Here is a 20,417-nt window from a genome sequence, read left to right as displayed (position 1 = left end):
CCAATGGCTTTAAATCATTAAGTAACCATCTACATTAGTGTCAAAGCCAATATCATTATGTACAACTGTTACATGTACATGCATTTGTTTTATACATCTCCCCTATTAAAGTCAAAACACAAAACAAATTAACATACAGGAAACAAGCTCAGATACTTTCACTTCATTTTATTTTATTGAAGCAACTCGAATCGAAATTATGTTTCTAATCAGAAAGTTACACATGTACTGAAGATGAAATAATTCAAATTTGTTTAATTTTGATTAAAGCAATGACAGGCAGTGAACATTGGGAAGATAACCGTTCAGTTGCACTTGATCCTTTTGGCTTCAAACCTGCAGATAACAGAAAGAAAAAAAAAGGTCATCACTATCATATCAACAAAATACTACCAAGACGAACTTGATACACATTGTCCATGTTCAATACAGGCATAGGGGCTAAGCCTGGTTCATCTTCAAGGGGAATTGGATTTTTTAATGCTACATAGAGATCCGCTGAAAAAAATCGCACCACTCTCTTTTGACAGGAGTAGACGGGACAAAGAATACCATTTTGTGGAGTCAAGGTTTGACTCGACTCCATAAAATGGCAGACTGTGAATTCACGACGTTTAGGGAAAATCACGCAATTTCGATTGATACTTGTGTGGACCATTTTATTCGCTTTTTAAAACACCTTTCTAACCATGCATTTTATAACAAACGCTTTTCTTGGATCAACTAAATTGATCTCAGGCAGATCCTCAATAGAAGGGTCGACCAATACCTATGTAATTCGCTTTTGAAAGAGGGGAATCAGAACTTGAACACAACATCGAGATTAGCTGTGAAACCTTTCTCTTCAGTTAGAGAGTTCAATAGTACGTGTTTAAAAGTTATCATCATTTTCCCCATGCCACAAATTTGGATTTGGGATTGGGAAGTTAAAAGAAAAATTGTAAATAAACAAACCTAAGAGTTTAAAGACACTGGACACTATTGGTAATTGTCAAAGCCAGGTCTTATCACTTGGTTTATCTCAAGATGTGCATAAAATAAAAAAAAACTGAAAATTTGAGCTCAATTCAGAGGGAGCTATACTATCCATCTCTCCCCATTACCAAGTAAGGTTTTATGCGACTTTTTTTCATAGTAATTACCATGAGTGTCCACTACCTTGTAACCAAAGTAGACATTTTACACACCTGTTCCAGGGATAATTCATGGTTTTGCTTGTGGACTGAAATTGCCCTCACTGGAAACAACCTAACATAAAAAGTAAAAGGGAGTTATAATCAACGATCGAGTCAAGTCAGTTATTTTTTTTTTAAACATCAAGTAAAAAAATACCCCAATGCTGGCAAATCTGGATCAGTGAACATTGTAAAATTACTCTACATGGTTATTTCAGAGAGATTCCCACAAGTTCAAACTCATCATCTTCAGAATGCCAAAACAAATTACACCAACAGTCATGGATGTTCATCTTTGTGCAGGCATCATATTTGTGGAACAAAAGAAGAAATATAGGATTTGAAAAGTAGGAATATTATATCAAGTACAAGAAAAGACCAGTACACATGGTGTTTGCTATAGAGACATATCAGGCAGAGTCTGGCTATTAAATTTAAGTTATTCAGATCTTTAAAAAAAAAAGTAGAAAAAAAAAGAAGAGTTAACCATGCCCTTTGAACAGCAAGCATATTTTCTTTGCAAAGGTCACTTCCAATATAAATATTTAGGCCCACAGGGTTCCTATACAATGAAATACATACCTGAGATTCCAAGCCCGATGATCTTTTAAACTGTGTACGGCAAAGTCTTCCAACACTGCACGACAAAAAAACATCAAAATTAGTATTTGAATATCAATTCAAAATTTGATCAGCAGATACACATTTTTCTTTAGTTACATGAGTTGCATTTCTTGTACCTCAGAAATTTAACGGGTTATACTTGACCTCATTGGCTCGCTCCGGTTGGCAGAATCATAACAATCATCATCGGTACAATACAAACTCTGAACAAAAGTTGGCAACCCAATAACAAAAACCAAAACACATACAAATTTCAACTTGCCTTAAATTCTGGCAATGGAGATGGCAAACAATCATCCTGCTCTCCACCAGAAACCTTTGAAATCAAGAAATAAATGCAATGGTTAACAAACGACCCCAAATTAAGCCAACAACAAAGATAACTCCACATGAATGATGTACTCAGAAGGCATTTGACTGTTGAATAATCAATCACGACTTTCAGACTGGGGCATTCAATATTGTCATCATTGTACATCATTGAAGAATAATGTATTGCAAAAACAACTACAAAATCAGAGTGGGGTATACAATCTTGCCTCCTTATTTTGTTGTTGACCCCGGTTGTCAATGCATACTTTGGCCTAATATCTGACATGGCTTTTTCTTCAATTTGCAAAATCAAGCTAGTTTTAGTGGTATTAATCGTATTTTTCTTTGGCATTTACATTTGTATACAAAGAAATACACACACCTGAAATATCAAGTTGATCTCACTGATCCATTTTCAGCCAGCCGATGTCTTTGACACAATCTGCATTAACAAAAAACACAGCAAAGTTAGTATGAAAACCGCAGGTATAAACTTTGATCAATTAGTGTTTGTCCTTTCTCATGAAAAAGAATGCATTTCTTGTACCTCAGAAATTTAACGGGTTATACTTGACCTCATTGGCTCGCTCCGGTTGGCAGAATCATAACAATCATCATTGGTACAAGACAAACAAACTAAAAGTTTGTCGACACGAACCATTTGAGCAGCTCTAAAGAATTTTAGTTTCATTTTCAATTAAAATGCAGTGAAAGGACCAAAAAGAGAGCATACTTTGTCCAGTTGGGTTCAACAAAGAAAACACAACACTTAAATCTATGTTAAACTTACCTTCGTTGGAGACGGCAACAACCCTTCTGCTCTGGAGACAGCAACTTGTCAACATCTGAAACAGATAAATAGATGCAATGGTTAAAGGCAGTGCACACTATTGGTAATCACTCAAAATAATTTTTATCAAGTAAGCGATAAAATTACTTATACTCTGCATGTTGCTCCCTGTTGGTGTTTATAGCTTGCATGAGTTATGGGGAGACTTGTTTTCTAGTCTAGTGTTTCAATGTTATTTTCAAACTTAACAAGCTCATTTTTCACAGGCAAGTTATTTTATGAATATCTCATCAATAGAGTCCAGTGTCTTTAAGTGTCGACATAAAAATGAGTGATAACTGGAGACACAGAAAACTCTACATGAATGATGTACTCAGAAGGCATTTGACTGTTGAATAATCAATCATGACTTTCAGACTGGGGCATTCAATATTGTCATCATTGTACATCATTCAATCGTTCCTAATTTTTTTTATTATGAAGTATAACGAACCTGATATTAAAGATCTTCGGCATTTTTGTTGATAGCTGTAAAAAAGAAGAAATATTTTATTACATAAACCCTGAAATGCATTTCCAATGTTGGTCTTGTGATTCACCTTGCGACTTTGTATATAACAATGTCCTAACTACGTAGAGTTGTGAGAAATGCCATTCAGTGGAACAAGACCTGTTTTCATCAATAGATCAGATAATACATGCTGTCATCATTATAGCATTTCTTAATATTTTGGTTATATTTGTTGGAATATAATACCAAAAAATTGACCAGCAGCAGATTGTGTGACTCAATCGATATATGTAATACTCTTTTCTCCAATCCATTTATAAAAAACTTAATAAATGATACTTATTGAACAAATACTCAAAACAAATGCAAACCATAATCTTTGGAGCAGAACTTTGAACAAACTTTTTTCATCAAGAGGCAAAACAAGAAATGCAATTTGTACTTACCCCTGAAACACAGCCCACCTTGTTCCACTAGTACAGTCCTCGACCATATTGCCCCCATCTGGTAAAAAAGAAAACAAGGGGGTCACAGTTAAAAAGATTCAGTGGAACCCTCCTTTTAAGGAAATAATAGGCGTGGTATTTGTGGGTGGTTTTCGGCACGGCATAGGAGATTAAAGAACTTCTTGCCGCTTCATTTGACCACCATTTTAATCTAAGCCTCATTATGGCATCGATACTTTCATGGAATGAAAGTTTGATGTGGCTAATGAGCTATAACTTGTTGTTTTCATACTTTATTTTCAAGAAGCATTAACAAGGCAGCTTTTACAAAAACTGTTGTGCACTATCACAAAATGAAACTTGAACTTCAACTTACCAGTTAAAAACTCATCACTGGACTTGGGAAATCTTGTACTCCCTGAGATCAGAAGAAGAGATACAGTTAGAGTCAAATAGCCATTTGTTTGCATTGCCATTTGCAGGAAGTGGAAACAAAATTAAGGATTAACCAATCAGAGGGCACAACTCAGCACTAGAGGTCAGAAGCAAGACTGGCTTTAATGTGTGTTTTCATCACATCGGTTAATCAACTCTCTTTGAAGTAAATAATCTGTTGCACAAAAACCTCCTTTAAATCATACAAATTTCTGAACCTACCAGGAAAATCTGCTCTTGGTGAATCTGTTCACAAGATCTGAAAATAAAACAGAGGCGAGCTTTATTTGTTTTCAGTGTCGAGATCGTTTGTTAGCTTGTAATTGATAAAGCACATGAAAGGTTTATTAACCGATCAGAGGGCACAACTCAACACTAAAGGTCAGAAGCAAGACTGGCTTTAATGTGTGTTTTCATCATGTAGGTTAATATAACCAGACCTATCAATTAGATACTTTTTCAATGTCTCAGTAATTCGACTTTCTTTTCAATTTACTTCATACCTTGCAATGTCTCCACAACGTTTGCGACTCTGATGTGCACTATACTCATCATTCCTGAAAACAATTAAAGAAAATATATAAATTAAGGTTACTTTTGCAGTATTAAATTATTGTTTTAACTTGATAGCACAACACTACAAAAATTATATCAGGTTCTATATTAACCAATCAGAGGGCACAACTCAGCAGTAATGGTCAGAAGCAAGACTGGCTTTAATGTGTGTTTTCATCACATCGGTCAATCTAGAACCTTTCAATACCTAGAACTTTTCAATTAAATATTATGTCTTAGTATTTAAACCAAAAGGTCACAAATGTCTTACCTTGCAATGATTCTGGAGTGCTTTTGCGGTTTCAAAGTCTGAAAATAAAACAGAGGCGAGCTTTATTTGTTTTCAGTGTCGAGATCGTTTGTTAGCTTGTAATTGATAAAGCACATAAAAGGTTTATTAACCGATCAGAGGGCACAACTCAACACTAAAGGTCAGAAGCAAGACTGGCTTTAATGTGTGTTTTCATCATGTAGGTTAATATAACCAAACCTATCAATTAGATACTTTTTCAATGTCTCAGTAATTCGACTTTCTTTTCAATTTACTTCATACCTTGCAATGTCTCCACAACGTTTGCGACTCTGATGTGCACTATACTCATCATTCCTGAAAACAATTAAAGAAAATATATAAATTAAGGTTACTTTTGCAGTATTAAATTATTGTTTTAACTTGATAGCACAACACTATAAAAATTATATCAGGTTCTATATTAACCAATCAGAGGGCACAACTCAGCAGTAATGGTCAGAAGCAAGACTGGCTTTAATGTGTGTTTTCATCACATCAGTCAATCTAGAACCTTTCAATACCTAGAACTTTTCAATTAAATATTATGTCTTAGTATTTAAACCAAAAGGTCACAAATGTCTTACCTTGCAATGATTCTGGAGTGCTTTTGCGGTTTCAAAGTCTGAAAATAAAACAGAGGCGAGCTTTATTTGTTTTCAGTGTCGAGATCGTTTGTTAGCTTGTAATTGATAAAGCACATAAAAGGTTTATTAACCGATCAGAGGGCACAACTCAACACTAAAGGTCAGAAGCAAGACTGGCTTTAATGTGTGTTTTCATCATGTAGGTTAATATAACCAAACCTATCAATTAGATACTTTTTCAATGTCTCAGTAATTCGACTTTCTTTTCAATTTACTTCATACCTTGCAATGTCTCCACAACGTTTGCGACTCTGATGTGCACTATACTCATCATTCCTGAAAACAATTAAAGAAAATATATAAATTAAGGTTACTTTTGCAGTATTAAATTATTGTTTTAACTTGATAGCACAACACTATAAAAATTATATCAGGTTCTATATTAACCAATCAGAGGGCACAACTCAGCAGTAATGGTCAGAAGCAAGACTGGCTTTAATGTGTGTTTTCATCACATCAGTCAATCTAGAACCTTTCAATACCTAGAACTTTTCAATTAAATATTATGTCTTAGTATTTAAACCAAAAGGTCACAAATGTCTTACCTTGCAATGATTCTGGAGTGCTTTTGCGGTTTCAAAGAACACTCTTCCCGTCATTACTGGAAATAACATAACAAAACAAAATTACCATAAGTTAATAAAAATCTAAAAAAAAGTATTGCAGAAAGTCCATTTGATGTACTGGATGCTGCACATGTAGATAAATGTTGAGGGTTTTCGGCACGGCACAGCTGATCAATTAAACATCTTGCCGCTTCATTGACCATCATTTTAGTATAAGCCATATTCTGGAATCAACTATCTTTCATCGGATGAAAGTTTGATGTGGCAATATTGGCTATACCAGCATTAACTTTTAAGTAAAAAAATAAAATAAAAAAATTAACAAGCAATAAATTGTAGAAAATGATAGTAACTTACATAATTTCTCTAAGATGATCCCGGTTGTTTGATGTTGCTAATGTTAAGCTCTTCTCGCCATTCCTGTAAAAAGAAACAACTATTAATTTAAAAAAAGAAAGTAAACGCAATGAATATAATCCATTTCAATGACCTTCATTTAGTTGCTGGATACATATGTTGAGGGTTTTCGGCACGGCACAGCTGATCAATTAAACATCTTGCCGCTTCATTGACCATCATTTTAGTATAAGCCATATTCTGGAATCAACTATCTTTCATCGGATGAAAGTTTGATGTGGCAATATTGGCTATACCAGCATTAACTTTTAAGTAAAAAAAAATAAAAAAATTAACAAGCAATAAATTGTAGAAAATGATAGTGACTTACATAATTTCTCTAAGATGATCCCGGTTGTTTGATGTTGCTAATGTAAAACTCTTCTTGCATTCCTGTAAATAGAAACAACTATTTATTTAAAAAAGAAAGTAAACGCAATTATGTTGAGGGTTTTCGTCACGGCATAGCTGATGGAAATAAATATCAGTTTGAATGAATGAATGAATATGGACGTGTTAAGCTTTTTACCAGGATCAGATAGGAGCGAAAGACTAATTTACTCTAGAGCTCATCACAGTTATCAGCTGAACTATGCAGTCATCACTTCAAGGCAAAAAGCTTAACCAACCATGCATACAAATTTCGCCCCATGACTTTTCCCTCTTTTCAACCCCCCCCCAAAAAACCCAATTGTGAGCACGAAGATATTATCAATTACCTTTTCAGCATTAGATGACGGCAACCACTTGGAATTACACATCAAAGAAGATGGCTGTATGAAATAAAACAGAATTATGTCTTAATTTCTGGTACAGATATGAGCAACAATATAACAAGTTTTGTGTGCAACAGCTGGTTGACCGATTTCACTGGGGTTCAGTCCGTCTAGTAGCTAATGATGATATAATCAACGTTTGAAAACTCAGCATCTTATAATCATCGTACTCATCATAACCCCAGTATTAATAACAAGACCGGAATCTAAACTGAAATAACTATAGCAAAAGATTCTGTTTTCAAAATCAGCTTCACAAGACTTTTGAAATAACAAAATACATCTGGACCAAGGACTTACCATTGCTCAAGACTTCTCTGCATGCAAGACTGTGCTTCAAGAAGGATGCACCAATAGACCTGAAGAAACAAAATGATTGAAAATTAAACATACCATAAAACCTAATACATTCCGTTCAGAATATAGAGGGGAGGGGGTGCATCATATTCAACAAAGGATTACATCTGTGTATGTGTCTCAGAGATCTTGATGGTAGTCAATGTGTGTCGTCATCCAGACTGTCAAGAGTAGCAAATATTGTCATCACCGACACACATGATGTAAACCTCACCTTTCAAAACTTATTATTATATATTTTTTTTAAATGTAAATGTTTGATTTAGAATGACATAAATTACATACCTATTTCTGCATTCTTTAGACTATCACCATGGGAACACCCTACGTCAGTCTGCTCTGCACCTAACAAAAAATACCAAACGATTTGTTTTAAACTTACGACTCAAAAGACTTGCAATTTTGTAACTCGACAGCTTTGATTAAGTGCTTCAGACCGCCCTAGTGTCGCTACATTTAAACGTGTCTTCATTGTCGTTAAACTACGAGCGACTTGAATCATCACAAGCACAATCTTCAGTTCAAATAAACAGAAAGCTAGTTATGGCCACAAAGATGACAGGAAAACTTACCTTTATTAATTACATCAGAGGCGAAACAACTAGATATTGCCATTAAGCCAATCAGAGATTGCAACTGGATAGAACTGGAAAGAAAACAAGGCACATTTATTCAATAAAAATGTGTATCATTATTTATAATAAAAAAAAAATGTCGAAAAGCTGTAACGGAGTGCTTCAGACCGCCCTAGTGTCGCTACATTTAGACTTGTCATCATAGTCGTTAAACTAAGAGCGACTTGAATCATCACTAGCACATTCAAACAAAAAATATATATCATTAATCACTACAAAAATCATTAAACCATGAAACATACCTTCAGACTCTATTATTTATCAGAGGAACAACATCTACCAGAACTTGTGATTCCAACCAACAGTGACTGCAACTGGATAAAAAACAATTGGAGAAAGTCAGGCACATTTCTTTGGTAAAAATCAATGTCAGTATTCAAAATTCAACTTAACAAATACTACATACAAAAGCAGTTGTAATCATGTGCTTCAGACCGCCCTAGTGTCGCTACATTTAAACTTGTCATCACAGTTGTTAAACTAAGAGCGACTTGAATCATCACAAGCACCATAATCAAACAACCCCCCCCCATTCTTTTTAAGTTGGCTGAAGTATTATCCTCATGGGCCAATTTAAGCATCTAGTCCACAAGTTGGGAATACTGAAAACAAACAAGGGGTACTTCTACATCCGAGTTACTTGAACTTTATTTATAAATGATCTGCTTTTAAACATTCTTACATGTTCAATGTTTGGTGGCTCTTTGTCGATCTCCAAATGCCCATTCTGTTGTGTGAAAGTACTTCTTCCATCCTTGCAAGCTTAAAAATAAATCAGAAATTTGTGTGAGCAATGCCATGTTCAACACTTACACAGTAAAGAAAAAGCAATGTTTATAAAAATCATCAACCATTTATAATAAACAAGTAATTGGCCAATTTACAGCATTTTTTTTGTATTATCATAAATTTAGACCAGCACATCAGTATTGATTCCACTGTATAAAAAGATGTTTATCATCATGATTAATCAAGTGTCCCTATCTAGTAATCATCATTTGTGCTGGGGTTTGCAGAACAAAGAAAAACAAAAAACAAGATAATATAAGCGATGATGCTAGATCTACTGTCTTACCTTTTTTAGCTTAAGTAGAAGTATGGACAAACATCTTTGAGCTTGGTCAGTAACACAGGTCTGTACATTTGGTGAGAAAAGCAAAATTAACAAATCAACTTAAAATTTGTGATTTATTGAACAGTTGGTTTTTAAGTCAACATCAGACTTCAGATACCTTGCAGGGGCAAGGAAGACGGGGGAAGCACATCAGACCTATCGATCCATTGTTAAGAACTTTCTAATCATGGACTCTCAGTTATCTTATCTAAGTCATCATTTGTGCAAGTTTAAATAGGGAAAGCAAAATAGACACGGTTAGGGTAGGGCTATGAAATAGTTTGAAAAAAATTATAGTCCTTTGTTGGGAAGCCGAAGCCCTTAAAATCGTGTTATTTACATATTTGTTATCATTCATTGAGCAATCGGTTAGGAACCCATCAGTTTTTCACTGGAAAATAAACCTATTAAGTTCGAGCCAAGAAATGCCGGGCTGTTCACAAATGGAGCCGAAATGAGTTTCCCCAAGTATTTTCACTTATTTTTTTTTACGAAAACTAAAAGAAATTCATCATTTTTTTTTTTATTATAGTAAATTAGGTTTATAAAAATTTTTTGTAGGCCTAACTTAACTTCTTATTCATTAGTTAGGAAATAAATTTCTCTATTTTACTCAACAAATAAGAAATTTGATGGTAAAAAGAGGGAAAAAGTGGTAGACTAGTAGGATAAGGAAATCTTTCCAAAGCATTAAATACTTGCAATTTCAAACTTTTCATTCATAAAATAAATGATTAGTGAAACCGCTGTTGCTTTACCAGTAACCATGTGAAGCTTAAAGGGTCTATGTAACTTATGTCCACAGATTTACACTAAACTTACAGTTTGAAGATAATGATAGTAGAAAGCTTCCCTGAAAATACTACGTGCTGAGGTGCTGTAGTTTTTTGGAAATGAGTAAAACAATGTCATGAAAATTATTTTCGTCTCATGAGACGAAAATTATTTTAATAATTTACAAACGGATTTTCATGACGTTTTACTCATTTCTCAAAAACTACAGCACCTCAGTAAGTAAGATTTGAAGGGAAGCTTTCCACTATCATTATCTTCAAACCCTGTAAGTTAAATGTAAATCTATGGACATTTTATTTTGAAAAAGTACCCAAATCCTTTAACACTAACAGAATGGGATTGGAATGGAATGTTTTTAAAAACAATTTTTACAGTTCTCATTTTCGCATCTTTTGATCACAGATCAATTAAAGAAACAAAGAAAGAGGGCGCTAGTGACAGTGTGTTAGTTGTTTTAGTTAAAGTTTAAACATAATAATTAAAAAAAAAAAATGGTCACGTGGTGATATCATTGATCAGACATCATCACCGAACAAAAAAGTGTCAAGTTCCACCCTCAAATTAATGCAAAATCCTGGGAGCATTGGTCATTTAAAGTGGCTCTGTAAAGAATTTATTACTTTCAATACGACAAAAATGATTCACAACAGTTTTAATAACCAGAAATTAAAAGAAGTGAAGTACGCAAATGTTTAACAGTTGCTTGCCAAAAACCCTAGCAAAAATATCTTAAAACCAAACAAATCACCCTATATTCACATGAACTTGTATGATAAGTCCTTTATAATTACAATAAGAAGTGTATTTGTATATTTAATCTGAAAAAGAAACCGATGTCAATGGATTTTAGAAGACACTTATTTTCAGCGATTGGGCTTACCTCTGGACAACACACCACATCACGAACAGCAGAGAAACAAATTGGCATGAGCCACGTGTGCCGTATATATAGGGAGTCACTGGTGTACTAATCAAGTACGAGTTCACGATTATAAAGCACGGCCTAGTCACACTAGTACCAGTTTTGTATGTGGTGGGCGCCACCACCGACCGCGGTCCTGTTTGGCGGGTTTTTTTTCGGGTCGGGATTTTAGGGGGGTGCTGCCGAAGAAAAAAAAAGGGGGGAGGGGAGGGGTTGGATGGAGCATTTTTAAAGGGAAGGTACACGTTTGGTAATTACTCAAAACAAATATTAACTTCAAAATTGACTTTGTAACGAGCATTGGACAGCTGTTGATAGTATAAAACACGGCCCCCTCTGAAGTAACGTAGATTTTGAGAAAGAGGTAATTTCTTGAAGCACACAAATTCGTCTATCAATTGTGTTTTTTCTTTCATCATTTTCTCGCAACTTCGATTATCAATTGAGCTCAAATTTGTACACTGTTATACCAAGTGAGAAAACTGGTCTGGACAATTTCGCAACGTGTCTTGATGTTAAAAATCCGACCGTTATACATATACAAACATTTTTGAAAAAGAGGCGAAAATTTTAACTAATGCAAATTGTACTTCCCCGTTACTTTTTGGTTTGTTTTGTTTTTTGTGTATGTTGTTTTGGAGGATGTGAACAGAATTTGGCAAACAAATCGTTTCTGTTGCAATTTCGCCTATAGGTCATGTCATGGAGGTAGACTACCTCCATGAGAGCGCCATTGTTTTGTCTATAGCTAGATAGACTACGGCGGGGGACACCGACGGGGGACACCGACAGTGTCACAACTGTCACATTCATCAGCTGGCACGCCACTCAATTATTTACATTAACTATAAATAATGAATACTAGGTCCCTAATAGAATAATTATGATAAAATATCATGAATGAAAAATCAAAAAATTAGTTTTTTGTTGGAACCTTATAAATATTATCGCCAATTCATTTTAAACCCTGAACGTACAGTTTTTATTGCATCAGCCTGTTCAATTTCGTGATATTATTAGCATGTAAATGTGAAAAAACACTAGGGTGGGTTTTAATTGGTTCTGTCATAAAATTCCAGACTGATTTTGTATATTATTATTATTATTCATTCTAAGAAAAAAAGTAGGCGGAACTGAACTTTGACAATGCTGAATAATGAATCACACTACTATCCCTGACGCAATACATATTACTGACGTGTATTTACATGTGGACCAATCAGAAATAGCCACAATGCCGGTTTTTAGCCAATCACAAAAGGCCACGATCAGATTGTCACTGTAAAATAGCAGCATGTGCACGGTGCAAAAATAACACGTAGCACATCGTCACCACACACGCGCATGCAAGAGTCGTTAAACATACATTTTGTTGGAGGTAGATCTTCAAAACACGAGTTAATTTATGATTTGCTAGACGCTATTCGAGTAAAGTTGTCTATTTTACTGAAGATTTGAGCCGAAGAAGAATTGTGGTAAGTAAGTGTTTTCTTAATTACGATTTACACGAAATAAAGTGGGGATTCCCTTCTAAATTGAAGCATATTGAGCAGCTGGTCAAAATTTGTTACAATTTTAATTTTTAAATAAAAAATCATGTTTCATGGTTTTGGTTGGGCGTTTGGTCTGTCACAAAAAGTGTAGGTCTTTGCCAATAAATGCCAGCGTCTTGACTTGGATTTAATGTCAGTGTCTGAAGTTTTGGACTAGCAAACATGGAGTGGATTTAAATCAATTAATGAGTTAATGACCATGTCAATTCACTGAAATTTTGAAGCGGATGTTTTTGGTATTTTAATCACTCATTTATTTTTCTACTTCCATCCATCATCATAACTACACAAAATTAGCAGTTTTATAGCAAGTACTTTGTTGACACGAACATTAACGTCATGAGTAGGCACAATTTTAAATAAGGTTGAGGGAAAAAAAGTGATTGCCACAGTCATAGCTCATATTTTATTAGTACTGTTTCCTCCCTTTTGTTTGGAATATTCAGTTAATGAATTGGAAACAACTAAATACTTTGTCAAGTGCACAGATGTATTTCATGAACCTTCTCATTTGATTGCAGACTGAAGAACTTTCACCATGAAGAAAGCTTTTGTAGTTTTGTGCTTTGTGGTGTTCTGCCTCAACGCCCTCATGATGGTGAGGGCAGAGGAAGATGAAGAAGAAGAGGAAAAGGAGAATGACATTGGAACAGTTGTTGGTATCGATCTCGGAACAACATATTCCTGGTAAGAATAGAATCTTAGGAATGAGTTGTTATGATTCAAGAAGCAGTTCTCCACATATATGACATCTGGGCCCACTTTTACTTCATAATAAAGCAGAAAATACTGCTTGACAAATTTCTTTGCTAAGCAAAAATTGAGTCGAACACCAGTCACTCTTAATGTTATTTTGGCTGGTAACCTTGTTTCAGGTTAGCAATACTATTCGGTGGCTTACTGGCTTTTTGGGCATTGGTGTTTTAAATTCCAAGTAGAATGTTCACCACAGGAAAAGGATGTTCAATTTAAAGTCCAATTAGGACTAACAAAGGGGATTTTTTTATGGTTAAATCAACTTTCTCATCAAAGTAAACTAATATAGAACCAATAGACATGTGCACATGATAACATTTGAGTAGGTTGCCCCAGGCTAGGGATCAAAATCAGTGGCCAATCCTGAGAGCCACACATGCATAGCTTGGTGTTTCCATTGTTTCATCACCGTTTAACTTCTAAGATGACAGCCAGATGACGTCAATGCATATCTCCATTGGCCATTTAAAAACAATTAATTTCAATTAATTACTTGGTTTGTATTTTCAGTGTTGGTATCTTCAAGAATGGCCGAGTGGAAATTATCGCCAATGACCAGGGTAACCGTATCACACCATCGTACGTGGCTTTTACCGCTGAAGGAGAGCGTCTCATTGGTGATGCCGCCAAGAACCAGCTGACTAGTAATCCTGAAAACACCATATTTGATGCCAAGAGATTGATTGGCCGTACATGGGACGACAAAGCTGTACAGCATGATCTCAAGTACTTTCCTTTCAAGGTACGTTAGGCGTTGAAAGTAGTCTTCAGTCATTTAGCTGGATTTGCTCGAGTGTTTTGGGCCCAGTTTCATAAAGCTGTAGCAATGGTTACTGTATGGTGTTCTGGCTGGTAACCTTTTTTTTGCTGCGCAAAAGCCGTTTGTGCTAAGCTAATTTTGTGCTTAAACTACAGGCTTAAAGGAACACGTTGCCTTGGATCGGTCGAGTTGGTCTTTGATAAGCGTTTGTAACCGTTTTTTATAAAATGCATATGGGTAGAAAGATGTTGTAAAAGTAGAATACAATGATCCACACAAACATGCCTCGAAATTGCGTGGTTTTCCTTTTACCTCGTCGACTAACACGTCGGCCATTTATGGGGGTCACTTATAGCTTTGTTTGAATTATTTTCATCTCAGGTCAAGAACAAGAACAACAAGCCCCACGTTGAGGTCAATGTAGGGGATGGCAAGAAACTCTTCGCTGCAGAGGAAATCAGCGCAATGGTCCTCCTCAAGATGAAGGTAAGGAGCTTCTTAATTTCTACATGATCAGTGCCCATACTTATCTGTTTTGTTTACTTGTTGATCTGATGCATACAATAATGAATTTTTCACTGACTGTCGATGTTTTGCCCCTTTTTTCAGGAAACTGCTGAGGCTTATCTTGGTAAGAAAGTGACCAACGCTGTGGTAACTGTTCCAGCCTACTTCAACGATGCCCAGCGCCAGGCCACTAAGGATGCTGGTGTGATCGCTGGTCTGAATGTAATGAGAATCATCAATGAGCCGTAAGTGTACCTTACAATAAGAGTATGAAAAAAGACGGGAGTTATTGATATTTGGCTCTTCTATTACACAAGTGCCAAATATCAACAACTTCCTCCTTTTTATTAGGTACTTGGCTATTTATAAATGGACTAATATCATAAACTTATACCTTAATTGAATGGCCCGCTTCTCTCAATGAGATATACGTAGTGCTGAATTAAGGTCTGGAATTTTGTATGGAGAGTGCAAGGCCATTTTCATTTTGGAAAGGACACTTCTGCTGGATAATCTTAGGTTGTTGGCAGAATTTCAAAGACCAGTGCTACAGAGGCTATGTCGTTTGTGGCCTTTGTATAACTCCAGACTTGATAATCAGCATGCTTTTGAATGAGAAAGACACCTTCAGCTTTGAAGTTGGGCAAACCAATTCAGACTAACCAACACCTTTTATAAATCACAGTGAATCATTATATTTCTTTTTTGTGTACACAGAACTGCTGCTGCCATTGCATACGGTCTTGACAAGCGTGAAGGAGAGAAGAACATCCTGGTGTTTGACCTCGGCGGTGGAACTTTCGATGTCTCTCTTCTGACAATTGATAACGGTGTCTTTGAAGTAGTATCAACCAACGGTGACACTCATCTCGGTAAGTGTTACACCTGTCCTTAATTGTGGCCACATTGAATGTATTTTTACGCAGGGAACCAAAACGATCACGTGGGTCAGTGCACAGATTTCTTGGTTGAGTCAATGATTGAAGACGTGAATTTAGTCAAGTCAAATTGCAACATCATTTGCATTGGGTGAAAAATATTGAAGTTGCTTGAAAATATAAGTGAAGCTGTTGGGGGTATGAAGAAAAAATGAAACTTTATGTGAAAAATATTTCATGTGTTTTTGTTTTTCATTATTTCTACAGGTGGTGAGGACTTTGACCAACGTGTCATGGAGCACTTCATCAAACTGTACAAGAAGAAGAAGGGGAAGGATGTACGCAAGGACAACCGTGCCGTCCAGAAGCTCCGACGTGAAGTTGAGAAGGCTAAGAGAGCCCTCAGCTCACAGCATCAGGCCCGTGTGGAGATTGAGTCTTTCTTTGATGGCGAGGACTTCTCTGAGACACTCACCAGAGCCAAGTTCGAAGAACTGAATGCAGTAAGTAGGATTTATACCGACTTGGCTCACAAGAAACAGGAGACAAACAATGTATTTGTACATAAATTCATTGCAGATTTAAAATGAAGACCAAGCAATGTTTCATAGTTGCAAAAAATTTTTTCTGAAAAACGAAGCTACCTAATAGTGGCCTGCCTTTTTCGTCAATTGTCCGACAAAAACTTAAAATAAAAAAATTATACAACACAAGGGACACTGACTGGATGCTTCAAGTCCCACGATACTAGTCAATTTTTTTTTGTTCAACCCCAAACTCTCAATGTGTTGAATTCGCTGACATGCTCAATCCTTTGCATCACAGGACCTCTTCCGCTCAACCTTGAAACCAGTCAAAAGTGTAATGGATGACTCTGACCTGAACATAGATGAACTTCACGAAATTGTCCTCGTTGGTGGCTCAACACGTATCCCTAAAGTCCAGGCCCTCGTGAAAGAATACTTCAAGGGAAAGGAGCCTTCCCGAGGAATCAACCCTGATGAGGCTGTGGCTTATGGAGCTGCTGTACAAGCTGGTGTACTTAGTGGAGATGATGGCACAGGTACATAATTCTTAAAATTTTGTTTTCATTCCGACATTTGCCCTGCAGTTGTCAGGCCTAGAGTTAACATGGAGGCCACAGAAGTCATGGCTGGCCTCCGTTGCCCCTGGTCTTGGCCTTGGTGCCCTTTCAACACTTTCCCATAGACATCATTTTACAATGGAAGTGCCCATTGCAAAATGAAAATGGCCCTGCCCTCTCAAATATGAAATTCCAAGCCTGAATTTTACCTTTGCACAATTATGCAATCAGTCATACAGGTGGTTTGTATCTAGGTGGTTACATGCAAACCAAGTGCAACCTTTACTAGTTGTGTTTTTGTAATTGACCAAAACTCCCTATGTAGCTCTCTTGATCAAAAGAAATGTATCAAGTGTATTGTTGTAAACACTAGATGCATAGTAAGCATTTTCTGGATCATGTTGCCCCTGTGAAATTTGTCTGTACTTTTCCTCGGCACTGCAGTTGCGACTGAACTAAATCTGCTTCATCTTTAGTATAACTGATATATTTTGTTGTTATTCAGGTGACCTTGTTCTTCTTGACGTCAACCCCTTGACCATGGGAATTGAGACTGTTGGTGGTGTAATGACCAAACTGATTCCAAGGAACACCGTCGTCCCCACCAAGAAATCACAGATCTTCTCTACAGCAGCAGATAACCAGCCCACTGTAACCATCCAAGTATTTGAAGGTAAGAAAATGTTGTGAAAGTTAATCGTGTGAGTGTACAGTTTTAGATTCCTTATAGTAGATGATGAAGTGTGTTGTTTTGTATGCCATCAAAAGATACAAACTTCTACTGACTTGTTGAATATCATGAAGATGACTTCAACATGAGAATTGGTGTGTACTTTTGGCTTGCTTTGTTTGAACTTTGATTTAGCTTACATTGTTGACCCTTACATTTTTTTAAACTAGCCAGCATGTCCAACAAGTGTTGAGCCTACAATACATGCCACTGGTCATTGCCTTGGTTCCCTTGAAATGCTCCAGTAGAAGTTTACAATTTCCTGAAGAGTACCCTTCATCAAGGCGAAAATGCCTTGGTGCCCTTGCCCTTTCAACAACGAAGCATACAGGCCTGAGGACCAGTTAATTACTTGCCATTCACTAGTCCGACTTTAATACTAATTTTGATTCAATTGTAACTTAACTTAGCCAGCCAACTTGCAGATAGTTTGACTGGTCCTCGGGCTTTTTCACTGGATTTTTGCAAGCAAACCACTGTTAAGGGAGAACCTTGGCTGAGTGAGATCAAAACATTTAATGATTTATTCTCTATTCTACAGGTGAAAGACCAATGACAAAAGACAACCATCTTCTTGGAAAGTTTGACCTGAACGGCATCCCACCAGCCCCACGTGGTGTCCCCCAAATTGAAGTCACCTTCGAGATTGACGTAAACGGCATCCTTAGAGTTTCTGCTGAAGACAAAGGCACAGGAAACAAAGAAAAGATCACCATTACCAATGACCAGAACCGCCTCACACCCGAGGACATTGAGCGCATGATCAACGATGCTGAAAAATTCGCAGATGACGATCTTAAAGTTAAGGAAAAGGTTGAGGCAAGGAACGAACTTGAGAGCTACGCATACTCACTCAAAAACCAAATTAAAGATGAGGAAAAATTAGGAGGAAAACTATCCGAAGAGGAGAAGGAAACCATTAATCAAGCTCTCGATGAGCAAATCGAATGGTTTGACGCAAATCAAGATGCAGACAAAGAAGAATTTGAAGCACATAAAAAGGAATTGGAAGATATTGTTACACCAATCGTCAGTAAATTATACGAAGGAGCTGGCGGGGCCCCACCACCAGGGGGTGAGGAAGGAGAAGATGAATATGATAAGGATGAGTTATAAACAAAACTAGACGAGCCAAGAGACTCATAAAAATTGTTATCGGAGGAGAGATACTCATCAGCAAGGTCTTTAGACGGCAGGAGCAAGTGTCATAGCAATTTGTTGCCACATCTTCTTTTTTTTTTTTAAATGAAAGAAACCCCCACCCCCCCAAAAAACGGCAATATACTGGCAATAATTGCTGAGTAAAGATCTTGTTTTGATGCAAAAAGGGAAACCTAAATTGCCAATTGTTGGCTGTTAATCAGATCTCTCTTCAAATGTAGATTTACAGTTTTGTTAATCAACATTTGAGAGATCGTTATGTTGAAAACTTGTTGGACCTTTAAAATTTAGTCCATGGATCCAACTCTGTTTTGGGAGTGATTTCACAAAACTGCAGGGAATAAATCTGACAAATGTTATGGTCATTTTTTATCATTCTTTGTTGGATTGAATATTCAGGATTCTCCTTGCGACCTTTTTGAACTTGTCCTAATGTTTTAGGAATATTGATGAACAAATCTAACAGTTTATGATTTATAAACAGGTAAATTATTTTACTTTTTTTTCTTTCTTGCATTTTGCCTTAGACCTGGTTAGATTGATTAATTTCTAGATATTTTGAAAGCCCGTCTCAAATTCTACTTTGGTATACATGTACAATGATATTCGATTATTCGTGAATAAAATTTGAAGTAATGGGCTTTTTTTCAAATTTCAAACACTTGATCTTTGATCCTTTTGGCCAATAAAATCAGCCAACCACTCGTTAATACTTTATATAAAACAGTAATTAAATTTCCCCTTGGGTCAGGGTGCCTGATGGTTTGCTTTTGGTATCGGAACCCAATTTCCTTCATGTTTTCTTAAAAACATTTTGAGAAAAAAATGACATCAATTTCACTTTTTGTAACGACGCCCAATAACAAATTTTCTCCTTGAGCAAATTTCCTTCATATTTTCTCAAGAAGAAAATTTGTTATGGGGCGCCATAATGTTTTTTTCTTCCCGGTGTTATCGACTAGTGCAAGAGAACAGAATGGGAAATACAAAGCTGGAAACTTTTTGATAGCTTTATCATGAATATTGATGATAGACTCGAAGGAACTTGAACGTGCATAATCATCATCATTGTAATGCATAACATGCAGGAGGGAAAGTCTTTTTCTTTAAATTTTTTGGTGTTTTGTTTAAATTGTACGGTCTTCATGGATTTGGTGTACCCTTTGCAAAATGTGAACACCAACTCTATGTGTGAAAAGTTATATAATTTATTATTGTCTTGTCACCGCATTATGAGGCATTTTTTATAAGTGCGTGTGAAATAAACTTTACCAAATACATGTACTGAAACTGTTTTGAAAACATGGCTGCTGTGTCTTGAAATCATTTCCCTGTGTTGTTAAAAGGAATTGTGCTTTTGGTGGGGTTATTTTTTGTTATAATGTGTATTATTGTGCGGTTGGATGGGGATGGGGAGTATGTGGGGGAAGGCGGGGGGGGGGGATGGGCGTGGATTGAAAAACCAAAGAAACGGGTTAAATATAGGCAAACTTTGACTTCCTTCTTAAAGACTCTTCGTTGTATGTTTGTTTTTGGAGAAACTACCAAATACATGTAAATACTAATGGCACTGGGGTGGATTTCACAAAGGTAGTCCTAACTTAGGACTAGTCCTAGGCAATGCTAAGAGTTAGGACTGGTCC

General features: G+C 36.2%; 1 protein-coding gene, 1 long non-coding RNA gene and 2 other non-coding genes across 6 annotated transcripts; 1 reads left to right on the top strand and 3 right to left on the bottom strand.

Annotated features, from left to right (window-relative positions):
• Positions 1 to 153: 153 nt before the first annotated feature.
• Positions 154 to 11,363, bottom strand: LOC139948314 (uncharacterized). Of its 2 annotated transcripts, XR_011787432.1 has the most exons (26): positions 11,304 to 11,363; positions 9,590 to 9,649; positions 9,197 to 9,276; positions 8,757 to 8,828; positions 8,452 to 8,525; positions 8,165 to 8,224; positions 7,823 to 7,881; positions 7,466 to 7,519; positions 7,078 to 7,139; positions 6,708 to 6,770; positions 6,330 to 6,385; positions 6,007 to 6,060; positions 5,725 to 5,762; positions 5,402 to 5,455; positions 5,120 to 5,157; positions 4,797 to 4,850; positions 4,516 to 4,552; positions 4,235 to 4,276; positions 3,859 to 3,916; positions 3,395 to 3,429; positions 2,902 to 2,956; positions 2,494 to 2,553; positions 2,062 to 2,115; positions 1,758 to 1,812; positions 1,188 to 1,248; positions 154 to 336 (listed from the first exon to the last, which is right to left on the bottom strand). It is a non-coding gene; the product is annotated as an uncharacterized lncRNA (long non-coding RNA). The 2 variants fall into 2 exon arrangements; XR_011787433.1 differs by lacking the exon at positions 7,078 to 7,139.
• LOC139948558 (small nucleolar RNA snR60/Z15/Z230/Z193/J17) lies at positions 7,273 to 7,360 on the bottom strand. The gene has a single exon (XR_011787465.1). It is a non-coding gene; the product is annotated as a small nucleolar RNA snR60/Z15/Z230/Z193/J17 (small nucleolar RNA).
• LOC139948552 (small nucleolar RNA SNORD24) lies at positions 7,996 to 8,074 on the bottom strand. The gene has a single exon (XR_011787460.1). It is a non-coding gene; the product is annotated as a small nucleolar RNA SNORD24 (small nucleolar RNA).
• Positions 11,364 to 12,644: 1,281 nt separating the features above from the next.
• LOC139948227 (endoplasmic reticulum chaperone BiP-like) lies at positions 12,645 to 20,076 on the top strand. 2 transcript variants are annotated; one of them, XM_071946314.1, is made up of 10 exons: positions 12,645 to 12,820; positions 13,420 to 13,585; positions 14,165 to 14,396; positions 14,796 to 14,900; positions 15,024 to 15,166; positions 15,639 to 15,793; positions 16,067 to 16,302; positions 16,625 to 16,862; positions 17,389 to 17,556; positions 18,155 to 20,076. In XM_071946314.1, exons 2-10 carry the CDS (start codon positions 13,437 to 13,439, stop codon positions 18,727 to 18,729), a joined length of 2,001 nt encoding a protein of 666 aa, XP_071802415.1. In that variant the 5' UTR covers positions 12,645 to 12,820; positions 13,420 to 13,436; the 3' UTR covers positions 18,730 to 20,076. The 2 variants fall into 2 exon arrangements, with proteins under 2 accessions (XP_071802415.1, XP_071802416.1); XM_071946315.1 differs by having other exon boundaries at positions 12,645 to 12,824.
• The last annotated feature ends 341 nt before the right edge of the window (positions 20,077 to 20,417 follow it).

Source organism: Asterias amurensis, chromosome 15 (genome assembly GCF_032118995.1).
Source record: "Asterias amurensis chromosome 15, ASM3211899v1".
NCBI lineage: Eukaryota > Metazoa > Echinodermata > Asteroidea > Forcipulatida > Asteriidae > Asterias > Asterias amurensis.
The sequence above is the reverse complement of the archived record's forward strand: the minus strand, read 5'-3'. Positions and strand labels throughout refer to the sequence as shown.